The following is a 17,500-nucleotide window of genomic DNA, read 5'->3' as shown; positions in this document are numbered from 1 at the left end:
CAAACACAAACACTCCGACTAGCTTCTTGATTGACGTTTGCTGTTGCTGTGGCAACCACGCACAGTACAAGTCTGATTGGTGGAAGGTGGAAGGTCATTATCTCAAGTCAAGTTATCTCAAGTCAGAAGCGACCTTTACACCTTTCTTATTTCCTGCCTCTCTTCAAGGCTTCGCCTCCTTCTTTCGTTTCCTTCGCTTTCTACACACCGTTGTGGCTCTTCCTTTGCTCCCCGTGTCCCCGTGTCCTCTCCCTAATGGTCCGTACCACAGGCCCATCCATCACGGCTTGCGCCGCCCTTCCTTCCCTTCCTCTACAATGTGAGGTTTTTCTTCTCTCCCTCGGGGCACAACAGCCCATTAATTCCGAGGAAGAGACTCGCACTTGTTCTCAGGGACACTGCTGAGAAATCATTGCACTGGAAGGACGGTTCAGGCGTGATCACTGGTTTTCGCAGGTGCTTCTGACTTGTATTACTCCCTCTGTGCGGACGGCCGAGAGAGAGAGAGCGGCCAGAAGATGGAGGGAAAGGGAATTGAATTGAGATGGAAAGAGCGCTGAGGAGGGGGAACAGACACAGACACAGACACAGTGGAAATAATGCAATTAAAACAGGAACTAAAAGAGAGACGGGAGGAAGAAGATAGCCGTGGCTAAGACAGGTGTGGCGAAATGCAGATGCGGTGGTGAGATTGTTTAAACAGGAAGGAACTCAAAAAAAAAGCAACAACTTTAAGGCCGCTCCTTCAAGATACGTAATTGGCCCTCATGCAAGTCCCTGTATAATAAAACACTGTTAGCAAGCTGTGATACAGCAATGTACAAGATGCTAGCAAGGCAGCTTACGAGCTAACAACTAAGATAATGTAGGAGAAAGATAAACACTAAGAACCATACAAGCCGCATTAGCTGCTGTGCTAATTAGCAACCAGCTAATGTGCTAGGCACTTAGCTCGCTAGGAACTAGCAAGTAAAAGGCCACATATCTATTTTATATCTTGGCAGCAAAACAATACACTCTACAGCTGTTTCAATGAAATACTAGTCTCACATTATGAAGGTCCCATGATTACTTTAATGTCAAGAATAAGTCATCCAAACTAGCAATTTGAACGAAGCATGATGTCATCATTGTGTGTTTACTTTGTGTCTTCCCCCCATGTGTACGTCAGCTCGTGGCTTGCTGGGTCTTTGGTTGATTGGGTTATTTAAACCACTGTCAGTCTTTTATCGCTGCCTGTGCCGTTTTTATTTGACTGTTGAAAAACAAAATCAATAGACCTTTTTCACAAAAATGCTAAATCAATGTGGAAGTGGACTTCCTGTCAAGCGTCAACACATCAGGAGATAATGGAGTCTTCACAACTTCGCTCACAGATTTACATACACTTACATTTGCTGACGTTGCAAGACTGGTGGAGGAAAACTCCGTCACCAAAAGAACAAGACAAATAAATGGTTCACATCAGTATCAAGGTTACTTAAGTGAGAGCGATCAGGCTAGCTGTTAGCTACTGAACTGTCTTGACAAATCATTAGCGTGTCCACTTAGACAGAATGTATGTAGAGGATATAGAATACCTCACTAAAGCATTATAGTCTGCTTTTAATTAAGCATTGTGGTATCAATGTGTTCTGTGTGGTTGTCCAAGTGAACGTCTTGTGTGTAGCGACAATAATGTTAAAGCCGAATGCAACGTCAACAGCTGCCGTTTTTCGTACCGCTCAAACACAGGGTCCCTTTGTCCTTTTAGCGGTGAAATCGTTTCAAGGAAAAAGACTAGGACACATATGTCAAACTCGTCGCCTGTACTGTCGGATCGCTAGCGCACCCCCCCAGTCAGCCGTTGGCTCGAAGCGGGCAGTACGTGGCTCGAACCTGAAAGTTTGACCCCCCTGGGTGAGGGACAGCCTCTGGTTTCAAGCAGAAAACAGGGATCCCTAAAACGTAGTCATCTGAGGTGTCTGCTGCAGGCACAAGTGCTCCCATAGATATGAGTGTTCCCCTTTTTAATGCTAAAGTTTGGTCCGTCATCCCACCAGATCACCTGAATAGATTTTCGTCAAACATCACCATCAACAGGAAAGGAATGAAACGATTTGGCTGTCTTTTGGGAATAACAAGAACAGCCCGCTACGCTACAATAAACCTTCTCTTAGCTTGTACCGTTACCGTTGTCCTGACCAGACAGGAAGATCACCACAACGATTGCATATATCCAGTAACAAATACGGAAGTTGTGAACAAGGTCTATACCTGGGATCAGAGTTTAGAGATTTAACTTTGCACGAAGGGGCGGGCATCCTCTGCTTGATTACCCATGGTGCAGTCTGTCCTCTCTGGGCATGTACTCATGAATAGAGAGTGAAATAATGAGTGCATGAGGAGCGGAGAGAAATCTGTGGAAACTAATCATTGTGGGGCAGAGACGCACATGTCTTCATCTCCGTTGGAGAGCAGCTCCTGGTGGGGCTTCCTGCTTTCCTCATTCAATAAAAACAGAGACAAGAGGGGGGTGGGGGGACTTCAGACAACTCCGGCGTCTGATTATGAGTCTCAGTACGTCTCCGCCTGAAAGCCGGCCTCAAAACAGACCTCCCGTTTACGCGTGGACTCCCCACAGAGCGGCTGCCACTCCGGCAGCTCAGAAGGATCCAGATCCACTGACATCTCTCCCCCTCCCTGTCTTCTTGTTCTCTCCCTCCATCTCGCTGCAGAAAAGTGTGAAGGAGGGAATCCTGTTAAAGCAGACAAGCTCGTTCCAGAGATGGAAGAGGAGGTACTTCAAACTTAGAGGGAGGACTCTCTACTACGCCAAGGACTGCAAGGTACTGGCTTCTTCCCCTCCTGTAATGACTTCGCTTTCTATTGAATGTACTTTGGAGCCACATAGTGTTTAACAGGCTGAGAGGTGTCAGCGTGTGATTAAATACACAATATCCGGATAAGATACAAGAAGAAAAAATAAAAATCCCATTTTTCTTTCCCACCGTTAGTCTCTGATTTTTGACGAGGTGGACCTATCGGACGCGAGTGTGGCCGAGACCAGCACCAAGAACATCAACAACAGCTTCACGGTGACCAACGATGACGGAGCACATGGATCTATGTTGACACATGAATCAATTTTCTTCAATATTTTCCTTTTCCTCCTCAGGTGATCACTCCATTTCGCAAACTGATGCTGTGCGCCGAGAGCAGGAAGGAAATGGAGGACTGGATTGGCGCCCTCAGATCCGTCCAGAAGTGGGAAACCTATGAGGTGAACAGCTGGTGATATTATTTATTCACTCATTTACAGATGGTTTAAAATAAAAACTTGGTATTTGATCTTTTTATTGTCTCCTCTGCCTCCTCAGGCCAGCCAGTTCAACATGGAGCACTTCTCCGGGATGCACAACTGGTACGCCTGCTCGCACGCCAGACCGACCTTCTGCAACGTGTGCCGGGAGGCCCTGCCAGGCGTCACCTCCCACGGCCTCTCCTGCGAAGGTGCATGGACGCACACGCTAACACAAACGCTAAGACACGCTGACACACACTAACACAAACGCTAAGACACGCTGACGCACGCTAACACAAACGCTAAGACACGCTGACGCACGCTAACACAAACGCTAAGACACGCTGATACACGGTGACACAAGTTGACACACGCTAACATAAACGCTGACACACACGCTGATACACGCTAACATAAACGCTGACAAACACGCTGACACACATGCTAACACGCGCTGACAAACATGTTGATACACGCTAACATAAACGCTAACACACGCTAACATAAACGCTAGCACACGCTGACATGCACGCTAACAGACGCTGACATGCACGCTGACACACGCTAACATAAACGCTAACACAGGCTGATACATGCTAACAAAAACGCTATCACACGCTGAAATACACGCTGACACACGCTGAAATGCACGCTAACACACGTTGACACACGCTAACATATTCTGACATACACGCTAACACACGCTGACATGCCCGCTAACACACGCTGACACACACGCTGACATGCACGCTGACATGCACGCTGACATACACGCTGACATGCACGCTGACATGCACGCTGACATACACGCTGACATGCACCCTGACATACACGCTAACACACGCTGACATGCCCGCTAACACACGCTGACACACACGCTGACATGCACGCTGACATGCACGCTGACATACACGCTGACATACACGCGAACACACGCTGACATGCACCCTGACATACACGCTACCACACGCTGACACACGCTGACATGCATGCTGACACACGACACATAAACGCTAACACACGCTGATACACGCTAACATAAACGCTAGCACACGCTGACGTGCACGCTAACACACGCTGACATGCACGCTGACACACGGTAACATAAACGCTAACACACTGATACACGCTAACATAAACGCTAGCACACGCTGACACACGCTGACATGCACGCTAACACACGCTGACACGCACACTGAGGCCCACATACTCTGAGCAACGGGCCATGAACGTCTTCACTGAGCACGGTGGCAGTAAAGGAGGAACTTTACAGCTGCATGTTTCCGTTTTCATACGCACCAAAGGTCCCTTACTAGGACTTTATCCGTGAGAAATGATTAATCCGAACAAGAAATGTATTTGTTCTGTACCTTTCGCATATGAAACGTATCTTTACAATGAATGACACATGAAGTCTAAAGAAAATATATTTGTTCCAATAAGACAAAAAGAATACGTGGAATGCAAAGTGTATGATGGAAAATTAAATTAAAAACTATTCCAAAGATATTTAAGGCAGAAGATGTCACATGAGCATCCATGTTTGCGTTCCGTCCTCTGCAGTCTGCAAGTTCAAGGCCCACAAGCGCTGCGCCGTCCGCTCCACCAACAACTGCAAGTGGACCACGCTGGCCTCCATAGGCAACGACATCATCGAGGACGAGGAGGGGGTGAGCGCTCCTCCCGAGACGGAGAGATTCACCGCGGATCACCTCCCCGCGGGCCTCACCCCGCTGTCCTCCCTGCGTGTCTCCTCCCAGGTGTTCATGCCCCACCAGTGGCTGGAGGGCAACCTGCCCGTCAGCGCCAAGTGCGTGGTGTGCGACAAGAACTGCGGCAGCGTGCGGCGGCTGCAGGACTGGCGCTGCCTCTGGTGCAAAGCCATCGTAAGTGGGACCCTCCCGGGGGGGGAGGCACAGAGTTGGTTTTTTTAAATACATTCTGTTTTGTTCAACAATCTGACGTGTTGCTGCACCCACGGGAAGCTTTCACAGCACTCACTGTTCCTCACAACAAAGGAACTTCACTCTTCCCTTCCACTTATTGTGTGTGTGTGTGTGTGTGTGTGTGTGTGTGTGTGTTCAGGTCCACAACAGCTGTAAAGAACAAATGGGGAAGGTGTGTCCATTGGGTCAATATCGGGTGTCAATCATCCCTCCCACTGCACTTAACAGCATCGACTCGGATGGTGAGACACACACACACACACACACACACAGACTCAAAGTTGAAAATGACCCCTGGCTCTTTTTATAATTACATTACATGTCATTTAGCTGATGCTTTTATCCAAAGCGATTTACAATAAGTGCATTTCAATCAGTTTCCTTTTCCTGTCGCACCATACAGACGTAAGATGTATAACACTTAAATCCTCTATTCACTTCTTAGAAGTGTGAACATTTGCACAATATTTCTGTAAATTGGACCTGAGGTGTCCGTGGAATTGCAAACTATTTCCAGCTTCTTTTAGTGTGACGTCGCTCTGATTGATTTCCTCTCAGGCTTCTGGAAGGCCACCTCGGCGTCCTGCTCCAGTCCCCTGCTGGTCCTGGTCAACTCCAAAAGCGGAGACAACCAGGGAGTGAAGTTCCTCCGCAAGTTCAAGCAGCTCCTGAACCCGGCCCAGGTGTTCGACCTGATGAACGGGGGCCCGGAGCTCGGGTACTGAGCAGCACAAGCGTTCACAGCCCACTGCAGAGCTTCCTCGCTTTCCAGTCACGACTCGTTCGACGCAGGCTGTAATTTCCATCTACCTCTTAACATTGTGTCCTCCTCCTCCTCCTCCTCTTCCTCTTCCCGTCCTCCCACTCCCTTCCCTGCCGCAGCCTGCGCCTGTTCCAGAAGTTTGTGACGTTTCGCATCCTGGTGTGCGGGGGAGACGGCAGCGTGGGCTGGGTGCTCTCAGAGCTGGATAAGCTCAACCTCCATAAGCAGGTGAGGAGGAGGAGGGTGATGATGTAATAGCTGTGGTCACTGTGGAGAACACAAGAGAGCGTGTCGGCGGAGGCTGCCGTCGGCGGGTGAAATGATGGCGAAAGAAAATGGCGCCGTGATTAGCGCCACGGAGTTACTTAATGACTTTAAGTCGACCTCCCTGCTGCGTCTCTTTTTAACCCAAAGTGCACCCTGGTGTTCGTGTGTGTGTGTGTGTGTGTGTGTCTGCGTTTGCAGTGCCAGCTCGGGGTTCTGCCTCTGGGGACCGGCAACGACCTGGCCCGGGTCCTGGGCTGGGGGGGCCTCTGCGACGACGACGCGCAGCTGCTGCAGATCCTGGAGAAGATGGAGAGGGCCACCACCAAGATGCTGGACCGGTAGGTCCCGGAGAGCACGGAGTCCGTATCGACCATCAGCCAAAGCAATGAAGATAATGAGCTTCATTGCTGAGCTGCAGCCTTTCTGCCTTTTTTCTCGTGTTTCGGAGGTTTAAAAGTTACTGACATCATGTGAAAGGTTTTTAAAGAGTAGAATGCGATCACACAAAGCCAGAAGGACCCTCGGGGTCCCAGAAGGTCTTTCTGTCCTCCTGCTGATCCTCCTCTGCCCCCCCCCCCCTTCAGGTGGAGCGTGATGACGTACGAGGTGCCCACCCCCACCAAGCGCTCGCCGCCGGCCAGAGAAGACGACGGCCTGGACTCTCAGCTGCAGGTAAACCGCCCCCCAGGACACGGACCCCCCCCCCCCCCCCACAGGACGGTCACATGTTCAGAGATCACTCATTTCATCAAGTCGGGACACCCAGGATGTTTCTCCCAGTTAGAGAAAATGAACCTGTCTCTGTGTCTCTGTGTCTCTGTGTCTCTGTGTCTCTGTGTCTCTGTGTCTCTGTGTCTCTGTGTCTCTTTGTCTCTGTGTCTCTGTGTCTCTGTGTCTCTGTGTCTCTTTGTCTCTTTGTCTCTGTGTCTCTTTGTCTCTGTGTCTCTGTGTCTCTGTGTCTCTGTGTCTCTTTGTCTCTGTGTCTCTGTGTCTCTGTGTCTCTTTGTCTCTTTGTCTCTGTGTCTCTGTGTCTCTGTGTCTCTGTGTCTCTGTGTCTCTGTGTCTCTTTGTCTCTTTGTCTCTGTGTCTCTGTGTCTCTTTGTCTCTGTGTCTCTTTGTCTCTGTGTCTCTTTGTCTCTGTGTCTCTTTGTCTCTGTGTCTCTTTGTCTCTGTGTCTCTTTGTCTCTGTGTCTCTTTGTCTCTTTGTCTCTGTGTCTCTGTGTCTCTCTCTCAGGTCCACATCACTCAGTATGCAGACTCCGTGGCCTCCCACCTCGCTAAGATCCTGGACTCGGACAAACACAGCGACGTCATTTCTTCAGCCAAGTACGTGATACGTGATTGGAATATTATTTTAAAACTGGGACAGACAGTGGGGGGGGGGGGGACAAGTGGAGAGAGAAGGATGGGTTGAAAGTTAGGAAAGTAGAGAAGGAAGATGATGAGCGAAGAAGGATAACGCAAAAGGTGTGTGTTCCCTCAGGACACACACACACACACACACTAACAGGGGAGGGGGGGGCAGTAAGTGCCTTCCAGTGGTAAGTGAATCAGTCTTTAGGGGTCATCCTCAGTGTGTGAGTACATTAGAGGCTCTGAGCACTTTAGGGTGTGCGTGTGTGTGTGTGTGTTGCGGCACATTTCAAACCCATCTGGGACGTCGGGGCACGTTCTCATCACAGCGTGACACCAGGGTGGAGCAGAGGTGGAGCAGAGGCTTTTTCTTCCCAATGAGGAAACATGAAGGTGGACGTTGCGTAAATGTCTCCCTTCAGCAACAATCTGTTCCTGAGATAATGGGGTCAAAGGTCGCAGATGAATAAGCGGAACAAAGCGTTCTCACAAGGTGAAACAGTTTAATTAGACAGAAACTTCTCCTGCTTCACATTTAACGAGTAAAAAAGATGGAGGCGACGTAGCAGACGCGCGGGTAGGTGGAGATTCTGAAAACTCTGAAATGTGTCAACATGCCCCCCCCCCCCTCAGGTTCCTGTGTGGGACGGTGAATGATTTCGTGGCGGAGGTGGGGAAGGCGTACGAGAGAGCCACGGAGAACAAGGAGGAGGCGGACGCCATGGCGAAGAAGGTGTGTGTGTGTGTTCCCCTGGTGGAGGATGTGAGGAGGTGACTGGGGGGGTCCATCCTTTAAGCCGCCCTCTGTCCCTCTTGTTTCAGTGTTCTCTGCTGAATGAGAAGCTCAATTCGCTGGTCAAGGCCTTGAGTGAAGAAGCAGAGGCTCAGGTAAAGAATCATCACTAATCTCCAGACGCGTGGCGCCGCTTGCAGGCTCCTCGGAGAACTGGATCGCAGCTGGACAAACACGCCTGTATTTCACCTCCTTTTGCTCCGCCTCGTCCAGGTGGTGCCGGCGGGTTCGGCCCCCGGCCAGGAGGGCGGCGGCGGCGGCTCGAGCCCCGTGGAGGGCGGCGGCGGCGGCGAGTCGGGCTCGGAGGGTAAAGCGTACCGGTCCAAGGAGCAGCTGATGCTCCGGGCCAACAGCCTGAAGAAAGCCCTGAGGCAGATCATCGAGCAGGCAGAGAAAGGTACGAGTAAGTCTCTTCTTCTTCTTCTTCTTCTCTTTGTGCTTCTCTGGCCTCCCTCTGGGGGGGGGGGCGGCGTTAAGTTCACTGATGTCGTGGTTTCAGTGGTGGACGAGCAGAACCGGCACACCCAGGTCCAGAGGGCGTGGTCCTCGTGCTCCATCAAGAGGGAGAACAGCGAGGAGCTGAAGGACGTCGAGCCGCGTAAGCGCCCCTTAGCTTGATCCGGGTCAAAGGTCGCGCACGCCGACATCTGTGCCAGCGCTCACTGAAGTGACTGAAGTGGACATTTGTTCTCCCGGGCAGGTCAAGGAGGCTTAAGCCCCACCTCCCCAATCGTCCTGGAGAAACCCGAGAGCTTCCACACGGTGACCTTCAGCGAGGACTGCGTGTGAGTCCACGTGCACGGACGTGCACGGACGTCTCGTTGGCCCCGTTTGACAGGAACGATGCTCACGTGCTCTCTGTGTGCAGACAATGCTCCGAGAAGTGCGTGATGAACAACTACTTCGGCATCGGCCTGGACGCAAAGATCTCCCTCGAGTTCAACAACAAGCGAGACGAGCACCCCAAGAAGTGCAGGTACGAGTCCCTCCGTCCCTCCGTCCCTCCCTCCGTCCCTCCGTCCCTCCCTCAGTCCACCCGGGGGACAAAGTGCCGACTGGTGTCTTCTCTCTGCAGCAGCCGCACCAAGAACATGATGTGGTACGGAGTGCTGGGGACCAAAGAGCTGGTCCAGAAGACGTACAAGAACCTGGAGCAGAGGGTTCAGCTGGAGGTCTGCGTGGGGGACATTCGGGGCGGATGAAACGCGCTCCTCAAGCCTCAACATTGACCTGTGTCTCTGTCTCTGTCCCTCTGTCTCTGTCCCTCTGTCTCTGTCCCTCTGTCTCTGTCCCTCTGTCTCTGTCCCTCTGTCCAGTGTGACGGGGTTCCCATGTCTCTGCCCAGCCTGCAGGGCTTGGCCGTGCTCAACATCCCGAGCTACGCGGGCGGCATCAACTTCTGGGGAGGCACCAAGGAGGACAACGTGAGTCCCTCGGAGGCGGCGCCGCCACGCGCCCCCCCCCGGCTGCGGCGCGTCTGACTGACAGCTGTCGTCCTCTCTCTTCTCCCAGAACTTCGGCGCTCCGTCGTTCGACGACAAGAAGCTGGAGGTGGTGGCGGTGTTCGGCAGCATGCAGATGGCCATGTCGAGGGTCATCAACCTGCAGCACCACCGCATCGCGCAGGTAACCCCCCCCCCCACCACCCCCCGCCGGGACGGACCGCTGGGGACAACCCGTCCGTCAGGTGACCTAAAACGCGCCGCCGCTTTGTCTGCTCCCCTCAGTGCCGCCAGGTGAAGATCACCATCCTGGGGGAGGAGGGGGTCCCCGTGCAGGTGGACGGGGAGGCCTGGATCCAGCCGCCCGGCATCGTCAAGATCGTCCACAAGAACCGAGCCCAGATGCTCACCAGAGACCGGGTAACGTCCCCGCGCCGCTGCCACGTCGAGCCCGAGGTGGCACGTGGCAGCGTTCACTAAGCGCGCCTCGTCTCCGCAGGCGTTCGAGAGCACGCTGAAGTCCTGGGAGGACAAGAGGAAGGTGGACAGCTACCGGGACAGCCGTCCCCGCCTGGACTCGCAGCAGTCCATGGAGTACCTGACGGAGGAGGAGTGCGCTCAGGTGCAGCAGCTGGGCGCCGAGGCCGACACGCTCATCAGCAAGTAAGCGCGGAAGCACTTCCTGTACGGGAGTAATTTCACAATAAAAGAAATAGTTTGAGTGAAACATTCAGTTGAGTCCAGCAGTGTTTTCCTTGTATACATTATATCCTTATTGAGCATCATCCTATTTATTTACAGGCCACTAAGAATGAACATAATTATGAGAATAGAATAAAAGTCACTACGATTAAGGAAGCACGATTGACACAAACAGGATGTCTCTGACCTGCTGATGAATAATAACGATAATAACCTCATAGGATCCGCGAGGCCGCCAAGACCCACAAGCTGGTGGAGCAGGAGCTGGCCCACGCCGTCAACGCCACCGCGCTGGTGCTCACCGAGGCCAAGCTGTCCACCCCCGAGGTAGGACACAGCAAGGGGGGGGGGGGGGGGGGGGGGGCAGACGTGTGTGTGTATACGCGCGGCCCTCCTGTCACTTTGAACGCTCTTTTCGATGTGTGACGTTGGTGCGTCTCCGTCTCCAGTGTCTCAGTCGCAGCGCCGCCGTGGAGCTCGTCAACAGCAGCAAAGTCCTGCAGGCCGAGACCCGGATGCTGCTGGACGGGAAGCTGCTGGTACCTTCATGCTCCTCCTCTCTGTTTGTCCTCCTGGCTCTCAGGGCTCACTTTACATCCTCTGTGCATCGCACACACACACACACACACACACACACACACAATAGCCCTTTGTGCAGGAGAGCAAACATTTGTGAAGCTGAAAGGTACCTTTAGCGTTTTAAAGTTGAATAATTGCAGCGTGTGTTTAATGAAAATAAGAGATAGACGACTGTTAGGAGAACATCTGTCAGAAGGTTGAATACCTTTTTATACATTTTAATTGAATACGTATGGACGTGTGTGTGATTTCCTCCTCCGAGAAGAATTTTAAGTGTATTAAACCGTCACTTATTCAGCAGATCTTATTCTGAGGCATAAATGATAAACTGCAGGCAGTTATTAGCTTTTGGAGATTAACTGAACCTGCCATAGTGCATGCCCCGCCCCCTGGTGGAAGAACAGAACAGGTGTCCAGTGTTTTTTTCATTGCACGCTAACTCCTCCTCCTCCTCATCAGTCGGACTCCCCGGAGGAGCAGGAGCTTCGGACCTCCCTGAACGGCCTCAGCGCCGAGCTCCACAAGCTGGACGACATCCACTGGATCTGCCCGCTGATGCAGTGCTCCGAGGAGGAGGAGGTGAGGGTGGAGGAGGTCGGGGGAGGGGGGGGGTGACATCCCGCACCACCGAGTGGCGTGCCGTCTAAACCGGCGCCTCCTGCTCTCGTTCCAGGACTCGGCGCGGCTCGGCGGTAAGAGCAGCAGCGTGAAGCTGAAGGTCGCACCCAAGGTGAAGAAGGAGAAGCTCCACAAGCAGAAGTCCAACAGCTCGCTCTCAGGTAACGGCAGGTGGCAGGAGGCAGGTGGCAGGTGGCAGGAGGCAGGTGGCAGGTGGCAGATGACAGGAGGCAGGAGGCAGGTGTGCTGCTCCTCCCTGGAGCCACGCAGCGTCCCAGTCATTCACTCATTCTCTGTCTCCCACGCAGGCAACTGGGAGATCAAAGGGGGGGCCGGTGAGGCAGATTCTTCGGGTAATTGAAGTCCCGGATGAGGCGCTGAAACCCCCCCCACCACCACTCCCCCTTCCCCCCTTACCCCCCCCCCCCCCCCCCTCACCCGAGTACCTCTCCATCCGTGAGAGGGAGGACAGGAAATCGACCCTCCACTTCGTGGGGACGATCCGCTTTCCTGCTGTTTTTTTGGAGAAGACTTCCTGTTTGGTTTTCGTTTACGTGGAAGAGGAAGTGGAAGAGGAAGTGGAAGCGGTCAGCAGACACACAAAGCAGGAGGAACCGAAGGGTTCCTCTGTTTCTTCTAGCGCGGCGCTCTCCTTGCATGCCGAGCGCCCGCCTTTCTTCTTTTGGCCTCCGTCACGAGTCGTGTTTTCTTAACTTAAATCGTCTTTCTTCTTCTGGACCGACGGCCTTTGGACTCTTTGATTATTCTCGCCGTATTTTTTTGCTGTTGCTGCTGCCACGAACAAACTGGAGCATCTCCAGCTGGGAGGAGATTGTTAGATGTTGCGTGTGGACTTGCCGGTGGATCCCTCCCGGGCTTCTGCTGCCGTGGTTCTGAAGTGGTTCTGAAGCGGTTCCTCGTGGGTCGGGGGTTCGTCGTGCTGTTTACACGAGGAGGAGGCGGCTCGCTGCCAAACTCCTGATTGTATTTGTAACATAAGAGTACGAGTGCGTGACCTTTGATTTTCGCCTTGTCCGTGGTTCAAAGCTTTTAATATGATATATTTTTGAAGTACATCTTATTTTCCCAAAGGTAACGTGTGAAGCTTTGAACAAACTCCTTTTGCTTGATAGTCGGGTTTTACTGCAGCAGCACTTCGTTATTTAACCGGTACAAACAATATATAAAAATAATATATATATCGCTTACATGACTGCCAAGACTTCCAGAGAGAAGTTCTAACAGATTTCATCCCCACAGGAGGAAATCCGCTCCTTCATCTGCAGATACGTTTCAGGTTTACGCTTCTTGAAGCTCATTTTCAGAGAGAAGGTTTCGTCTGAGGAGCATCAGCTGAAAAGGAACAAAACGTCATCAAGACGGGTGTGATTTCACTTTAGGGATGACGTGTGTGTGTCCAACATTTCGAAGTTTACTGTATCTTGCCTTGCACTTTACGAAGAAGCAAACTTAATTGGGGGGGGGGGGGGGGCATTGTGTGCATGGGTGCGTACGTGTGTTTAAGATTTTGAGTGTTTACAAGTGTTTTTTTTCATTAAGAAGTCTTTTATTCATGATCAAAGTGTGTAGATAAAATGTAATATCTAATAACAAAATGTAAAAGAATGGAACTTATTTAGACGTGACATCACAGCCCCCCCCCCCCCCTCCAGATCTCCTGTTTAATGCAAATGCTGTTTCGCGTCGTTCCATGTTTTATTACAACATATTTTAAGGTTATTTGGCTGCTGAGAATCGTTCACATGAACAAAAGACTTTGACAAAATCCTGTTTAATTTACTGTTTGCTTTAATCAGCATCTTCTTGCTCAATGTTTGAGGGACACAACGGTTGAAGCCATAATTGTTCTCTTAACCAACGATTGTTCTTCTTTAGAAACATGAGTCTTTTTTTTACTGAAGCTCTTCTGGGGACTTTAGCTGAGAATCTCAAAGGAACCAACAGATTTACAGCTGTTCCACAGAGCTGACCTGCCTGCACATCCATCCATCCCTCATCCATCCATCCCTCATCCAGCCATCCATCCATCCATTCCTCATCCAGCCATCGGGAGCCTAGGTGTTGCACGAGCGTGTGCGTCGCGAGGTGTTTTATTGTGTTATTGTGTGCAGTGTGTAACAAAACTGGAGCAAATCCTCTGGAGATTAAATGAATTATTGAAGTGTGGTTGTTGTTGTTGTTGTTTTGGATCCAACTTCTAAAAACAAATTAATCAGAATTTTCAGTGGATTAATCAGGATTAATCACTATTTGCAATTACACCTTAATTCTAACCATTTTTTCTTTCTGAAATGCATACCAAAGATAAATAACAGGACACAGATACATAATTATCAGTATTATTATCATCATTATTTTTAACATAAATACATGTTTTTGATATTTGACTTGGTTTAATTCATTCCAGAAAATAATCAAATCAATGTTATTTGATAAGTTACAGACTGATTTCCCTGCATGGCTCTAGAAGGGTCTCCAGCCTCTGCAGTTTATCCCACTCTGCTGTGAGTTTGTGCTCCTGATGGTTCAGGGCTGCGATGACCAGACATGACCAGACATGACAACATGTCAACCCTCCCGAATTTCAAAGACCCTCCTGAAAATCTCCCGGACCGACCGAATTTCGCCCGATTTCCACCGAACAATAACAAAGGTTACACCGTGAAGTCAAGCGCGGCGATTAGAACGGAAAAAGACGAGACTGGAGCTGCAAGGAAAACCGCTAGCCGCTAAAATTGACGTAATTAACAACAAACAACTAATTAACGTCGTTAACGCGCTATTTTTGACAGCCCTAGTTAAAACCGTTTAATTATATATAAATATAATATAAAAAAGACACATTTGGTCTACACACAATTTTTATTCCTGTGTTGTTACATCAAAGAAAAGAAACACAATTTCAGCAGCTTTTCCTTTAAATCTTCATTTGTAGCTAAAAAACTAAATAATCAACAATCACTTTAAAAAAAAGAGTTTTGCATCATCGTTTGTTCTGATGCAGCCTCCTCCTCCTCCTCCTCCTCCTCCTCCTCCTCCTCCTCCTCCTCCTCCTCCTCCTCCTCGCGGTCACTCGAGCTCCGGCATGTCCTCGTATCCTCCCTCAGCTTCCTGCCTCCTCTCCTCCTCCAGCCTCTTCTTCTCCTCCTCTGCCCTCCTCCTCTCCTCTGTCGCCTTCTTCATCTCCTCCTCCACCTCCTTCAGCTTTAAGACCTCCTCCTCCCCTCTGCTCCTCTGCTCGTCCTTCTCCTCCCCGGGTTTCCTCTGCTTGGTGTCGTAGGCCCACTCCTCGTCGGAGTCGCTGATGTCGTCGTCGTCGATGTCTAGTCCGGCTGCCTTCGTAGCGCGGCGGCGGCGGCCTCCTCGAGCCTCCTCGGTGGCCGGGCTTTGAAGTTGGGGTCCTCCAGCTTGCCCCAGGCCACCTGGTCGGCCTTGCGGAGGGTGACCTCCACCTTTGGAGGGGAGCATGCTGACGGAGCTTCTCTGCACGTCGACCACCTGGAGGGGAGCGGCGTTTTAAAACTACGCGGCGACGGAAACAACGAGACGAGGACGGCGAACGACTCACCCACCCAGAAGTGGAAGTCTCTCTTGAAGATCTTCTCGTTCTCAAACTGCATTCACACGAGAGCTTGAAGAGAGACAGTGAACTTTAGTACGATCATCGATGTGTTAAACACGTCCAGTACAGAGTCTACGTCTGTGTGTGTGTGTGTGGGACCTTGTGTGGACCTTGTGTGTGTGGGGGACCTTGTGTGTGTGTGGACCTTTTGTGGGACCATGTGTGTGTGTCTGGGACCTTGTGTGTGTGTGGGGGGGAGGAGGGGGGGGACCTTGTGTGTGGGGGGGGGACCTCATGTGTGTGTGTGTGGGACCTTGTGTATGGGGGGGACCTTGTGTGTGTGTTTGTGTGTGTGTGTGGGACCTGTGTGTGTGGGGGGGGGGACCTTGTGTGTGTGTTTGTGTGTGTGTGTGGGACCTTGTCTGTGTGTATGTGGGGGACCTTGTGTGTGTGTGTGTGTGTGTGTGTGTGTGGGACCTTGTGTGTGTGTATGTGGGGGACTTGTGTATGGGGGGGACCTTGTGTGTGTGTGTGTGTGTGTGTGTGGGACCTTGTGTGCGGGGGACCTTGTCTGTGTGTGTGTGAGGGGGGACCATTGTGTGTGTGTGTGTGTGGGACCTTGTGTGTGGGGGGGACATTCTGTGTGTGTGTGTGTGTGACCTGGTGTGTGTGTGGGGGGGGACCTTGTGTGTGTGTTTGTGTGTGTTGGACCTTGTGTGTGGGGGGACCTTGTGTGTGTGTGTGTGTGTGGACCTTGTCTGTGTGTATGTGGGGGACCTTGTGTGTGTGTGTGTGTGTGTGTGTGTGTGGGACCTTGTGTGTGTGTATGTGGGGGACCTTGTGTATGGGGGGGACCTTGTGTGTGTGTGTGTGTGTGTGTGTGGGACCTTGTGTGCGGGGGACCTTGTCTGTGTGTGTGTGAGGGGGGACCTTGTGTGTGTGTGTGTGTGGGACCTTGTGTGTGGGGGGGACATTCTGTGTGTGTGTGTGTGTGACCTGGTGTGTGTGTGGGGGGGGACCTTGGTGTGTGTGTTTGTGTGTGTTGGACCTTGTGTGTGGGGGGGACCTTGTGTGTGTGTGTGTGTGTGGACCTTGTGTTTGTGGGGGGGGACCTTGTGTGTGGGGGGGGACCTTGTCTGTGTGTATGTTGGGGACCTTGTGTGGGACCTTGTGTGTGTTTTTGTGTGTGGGACCTTGTGTGTGGGGGGGACCTTGTCTGTGTGTATGTGGGGGACCTTGTGTGGGACCTTGTGGGTGTGTGTGTGTGGGACCTTGTATGGGACCTTGTGTGTGTGGGAGGGGGGGACCTTGGTGGGACCTTGTGTGTGGGGGAGACCCTTGTGTGTGGGAGGACCTTGTGTGTGTGTTTGGGACCTTTTGTGTGTGTGTGTGTGTGTGTGTGTGTGTGTGTGGGGGGGGGGGGGGGGGGGTGGAGATGGGGACTCACCACGGTCCGGTTCGCCTCAATCCGGGAAAGTTCTGGGTTTGCGTTCTTGGCGTAAATCGATATGACGACATCATTTCCTGTCTGGTGCCAATCGTATCGACACGCCACCTTCTTCTTGTCTACACACACACCACACACACACACACACACACACACACACACACACACACACACACACACACACACACACACACACACACACACACACACACACACACTGTGAGTTCAGTCCCAAGAGATGAGGATCGTGTTCCCCTCAGACATTCCGATTTACTCCTCTTAATAATCTTGTTGTTTGTCTTTTTTGTTGCTCCATGTATCATCAGTGACAGCAGGGTTACCCCCCCCCCCCCCCCTCTCCAGGTGGTGCACGTACCTGCTTGGGGACCCAGCGGTGTTTCCCTGTGCTGCAGCCTTTCTGCTCGAGGAAAGCGTTGAAGTCAATCGTCTTTATGCAGCAGCAGTTCCAGTACTTGTAGCTACACAACGGCACAATGTCGCAGGTTGGAGACGCACAACAAACAAAAGATCTCACATCACATCACACATCCATCATGCTGCCAGTGTGTGTGCTGATTTGTTTTGATTATTTGTCTGATCCCATCTGTTAATGTATTCATCTCCTCACTGTAGAAGCGTTGTAATTAAAGAGTGTTGTGCAAACACAGAATGAAACTGTTATTGTGTGCGACGCCGTAATGTCCCATGTAAAGACGTGTCGTTG

General features: G+C 51.5%; 2 protein-coding genes across 4 annotated transcripts in view; one reads left to right on the top strand and one right to left on the bottom strand.

Annotated features, from left to right (window-relative positions):
* The window catches only part of si:dkey-172j4.3 (diacylglycerol kinase delta), a 15,349-nt gene extending 1,416 nt beyond the window's left edge, over window positions 1-13,933 (top strand). For 2 of the 3 annotated variants that reach the window (XM_037479844.2, XM_037479842.2), the window contains exons 2-29: window positions 2,718-2,828; window positions 2,997-3,077; window positions 3,158-3,262; window positions 3,360-3,492; window positions 4,847-4,953; window positions 5,044-5,169; window positions 5,369-5,471; window positions 5,788-5,947; window positions 6,112-6,220; window positions 6,458-6,597; window positions 6,844-6,931; window positions 7,494-7,585; window positions 8,246-8,345; window positions 8,435-8,500; window positions 8,619-8,808; window positions 8,905-9,003; window positions 9,106-9,190; window positions 9,274-9,381; window positions 9,481-9,577; window positions 9,722-9,829; window positions 9,918-10,031; window positions 10,133-10,267; window positions 10,347-10,510; window positions 10,771-10,876; window positions 10,999-11,088; window positions 11,588-11,707; window positions 11,802-11,907; window positions 12,055-13,933. In XM_037479844.2, the coding sequence (XP_037335741.2) occupies window positions 3,182-3,262; window positions 3,360-3,492; window positions 4,847-4,953; window positions 5,044-5,169; window positions 5,369-5,471; window positions 5,788-5,947; window positions 6,112-6,220; window positions 6,458-6,597; window positions 6,844-6,931; window positions 7,494-7,585; window positions 8,246-8,345; window positions 8,435-8,500; window positions 8,619-8,808; window positions 8,905-9,003; window positions 9,106-9,190; window positions 9,274-9,381; window positions 9,481-9,577; window positions 9,722-9,829; window positions 9,918-10,031; window positions 10,133-10,267; window positions 10,347-10,510; window positions 10,771-10,876; window positions 10,999-11,088; window positions 11,588-11,707; window positions 11,802-11,907; window positions 12,055-12,107 (2,880 nt within the window). In that variant the 5' untranslated portion in view covers window positions 2,718-2,828; window positions 2,997-3,077; window positions 3,158-3,181 and the 3' untranslated portion in view covers window positions 12,108-13,933. The remainder of the gene's footprint in view (window positions 1-2,717; window positions 2,829-2,996; window positions 3,078-3,157; window positions 3,263-3,359; window positions 3,493-4,846; window positions 4,954-5,043; window positions 5,170-5,368; window positions 5,472-5,787; window positions 5,948-6,111; window positions 6,221-6,457; window positions 6,598-6,843; window positions 6,932-7,493; window positions 7,586-8,245; window positions 8,346-8,434; window positions 8,501-8,618; window positions 8,809-8,904; window positions 9,004-9,105; window positions 9,191-9,273; window positions 9,382-9,480; window positions 9,578-9,721; window positions 9,830-9,917; window positions 10,032-10,132; window positions 10,268-10,346; window positions 10,511-10,770; window positions 10,877-10,998; window positions 11,089-11,587; window positions 11,708-11,801; window positions 11,908-12,054) is intronic. The other variant, XM_062560403.1, reaches the window with a different exon arrangement.
* Window positions 13,934-14,830: 897 nt separating this feature from the next.
* On the bottom strand, window positions 14,831-17,306 carry LOC119222966 (cysteine and histidine-rich domain-containing protein 1; the record flags this gene model as incomplete). The annotated part of the gene is given in 6 exon segments (XM_062560404.1): window positions 14,831-15,093; window positions 15,096-15,222; window positions 15,224-15,265; window positions 15,340-15,398; window positions 16,773-16,890; window positions 17,147-17,306. Coding segments are annotated over 6 exon segments (763 nt in total), but the record flags the coding sequence as incomplete, so codon positions are not given.
* Between the last annotated feature and the right edge of the window lie 194 nt (window positions 17,307-17,500).

Source organism: Pungitius pungitius, unplaced genomic scaffold (assembly GCF_949316345.1).
Source record: "Pungitius pungitius unplaced genomic scaffold, fPunPun2.1 scaffold_108, whole genome shotgun sequence".
NCBI lineage: Eukaryota > Metazoa > Chordata > Actinopteri > Perciformes > Gasterosteidae > Pungitius > Pungitius pungitius.
Note: the sequence above shows the minus strand (reverse complement) of the source record. Positions and strands in the feature narration are given on the sequence as shown.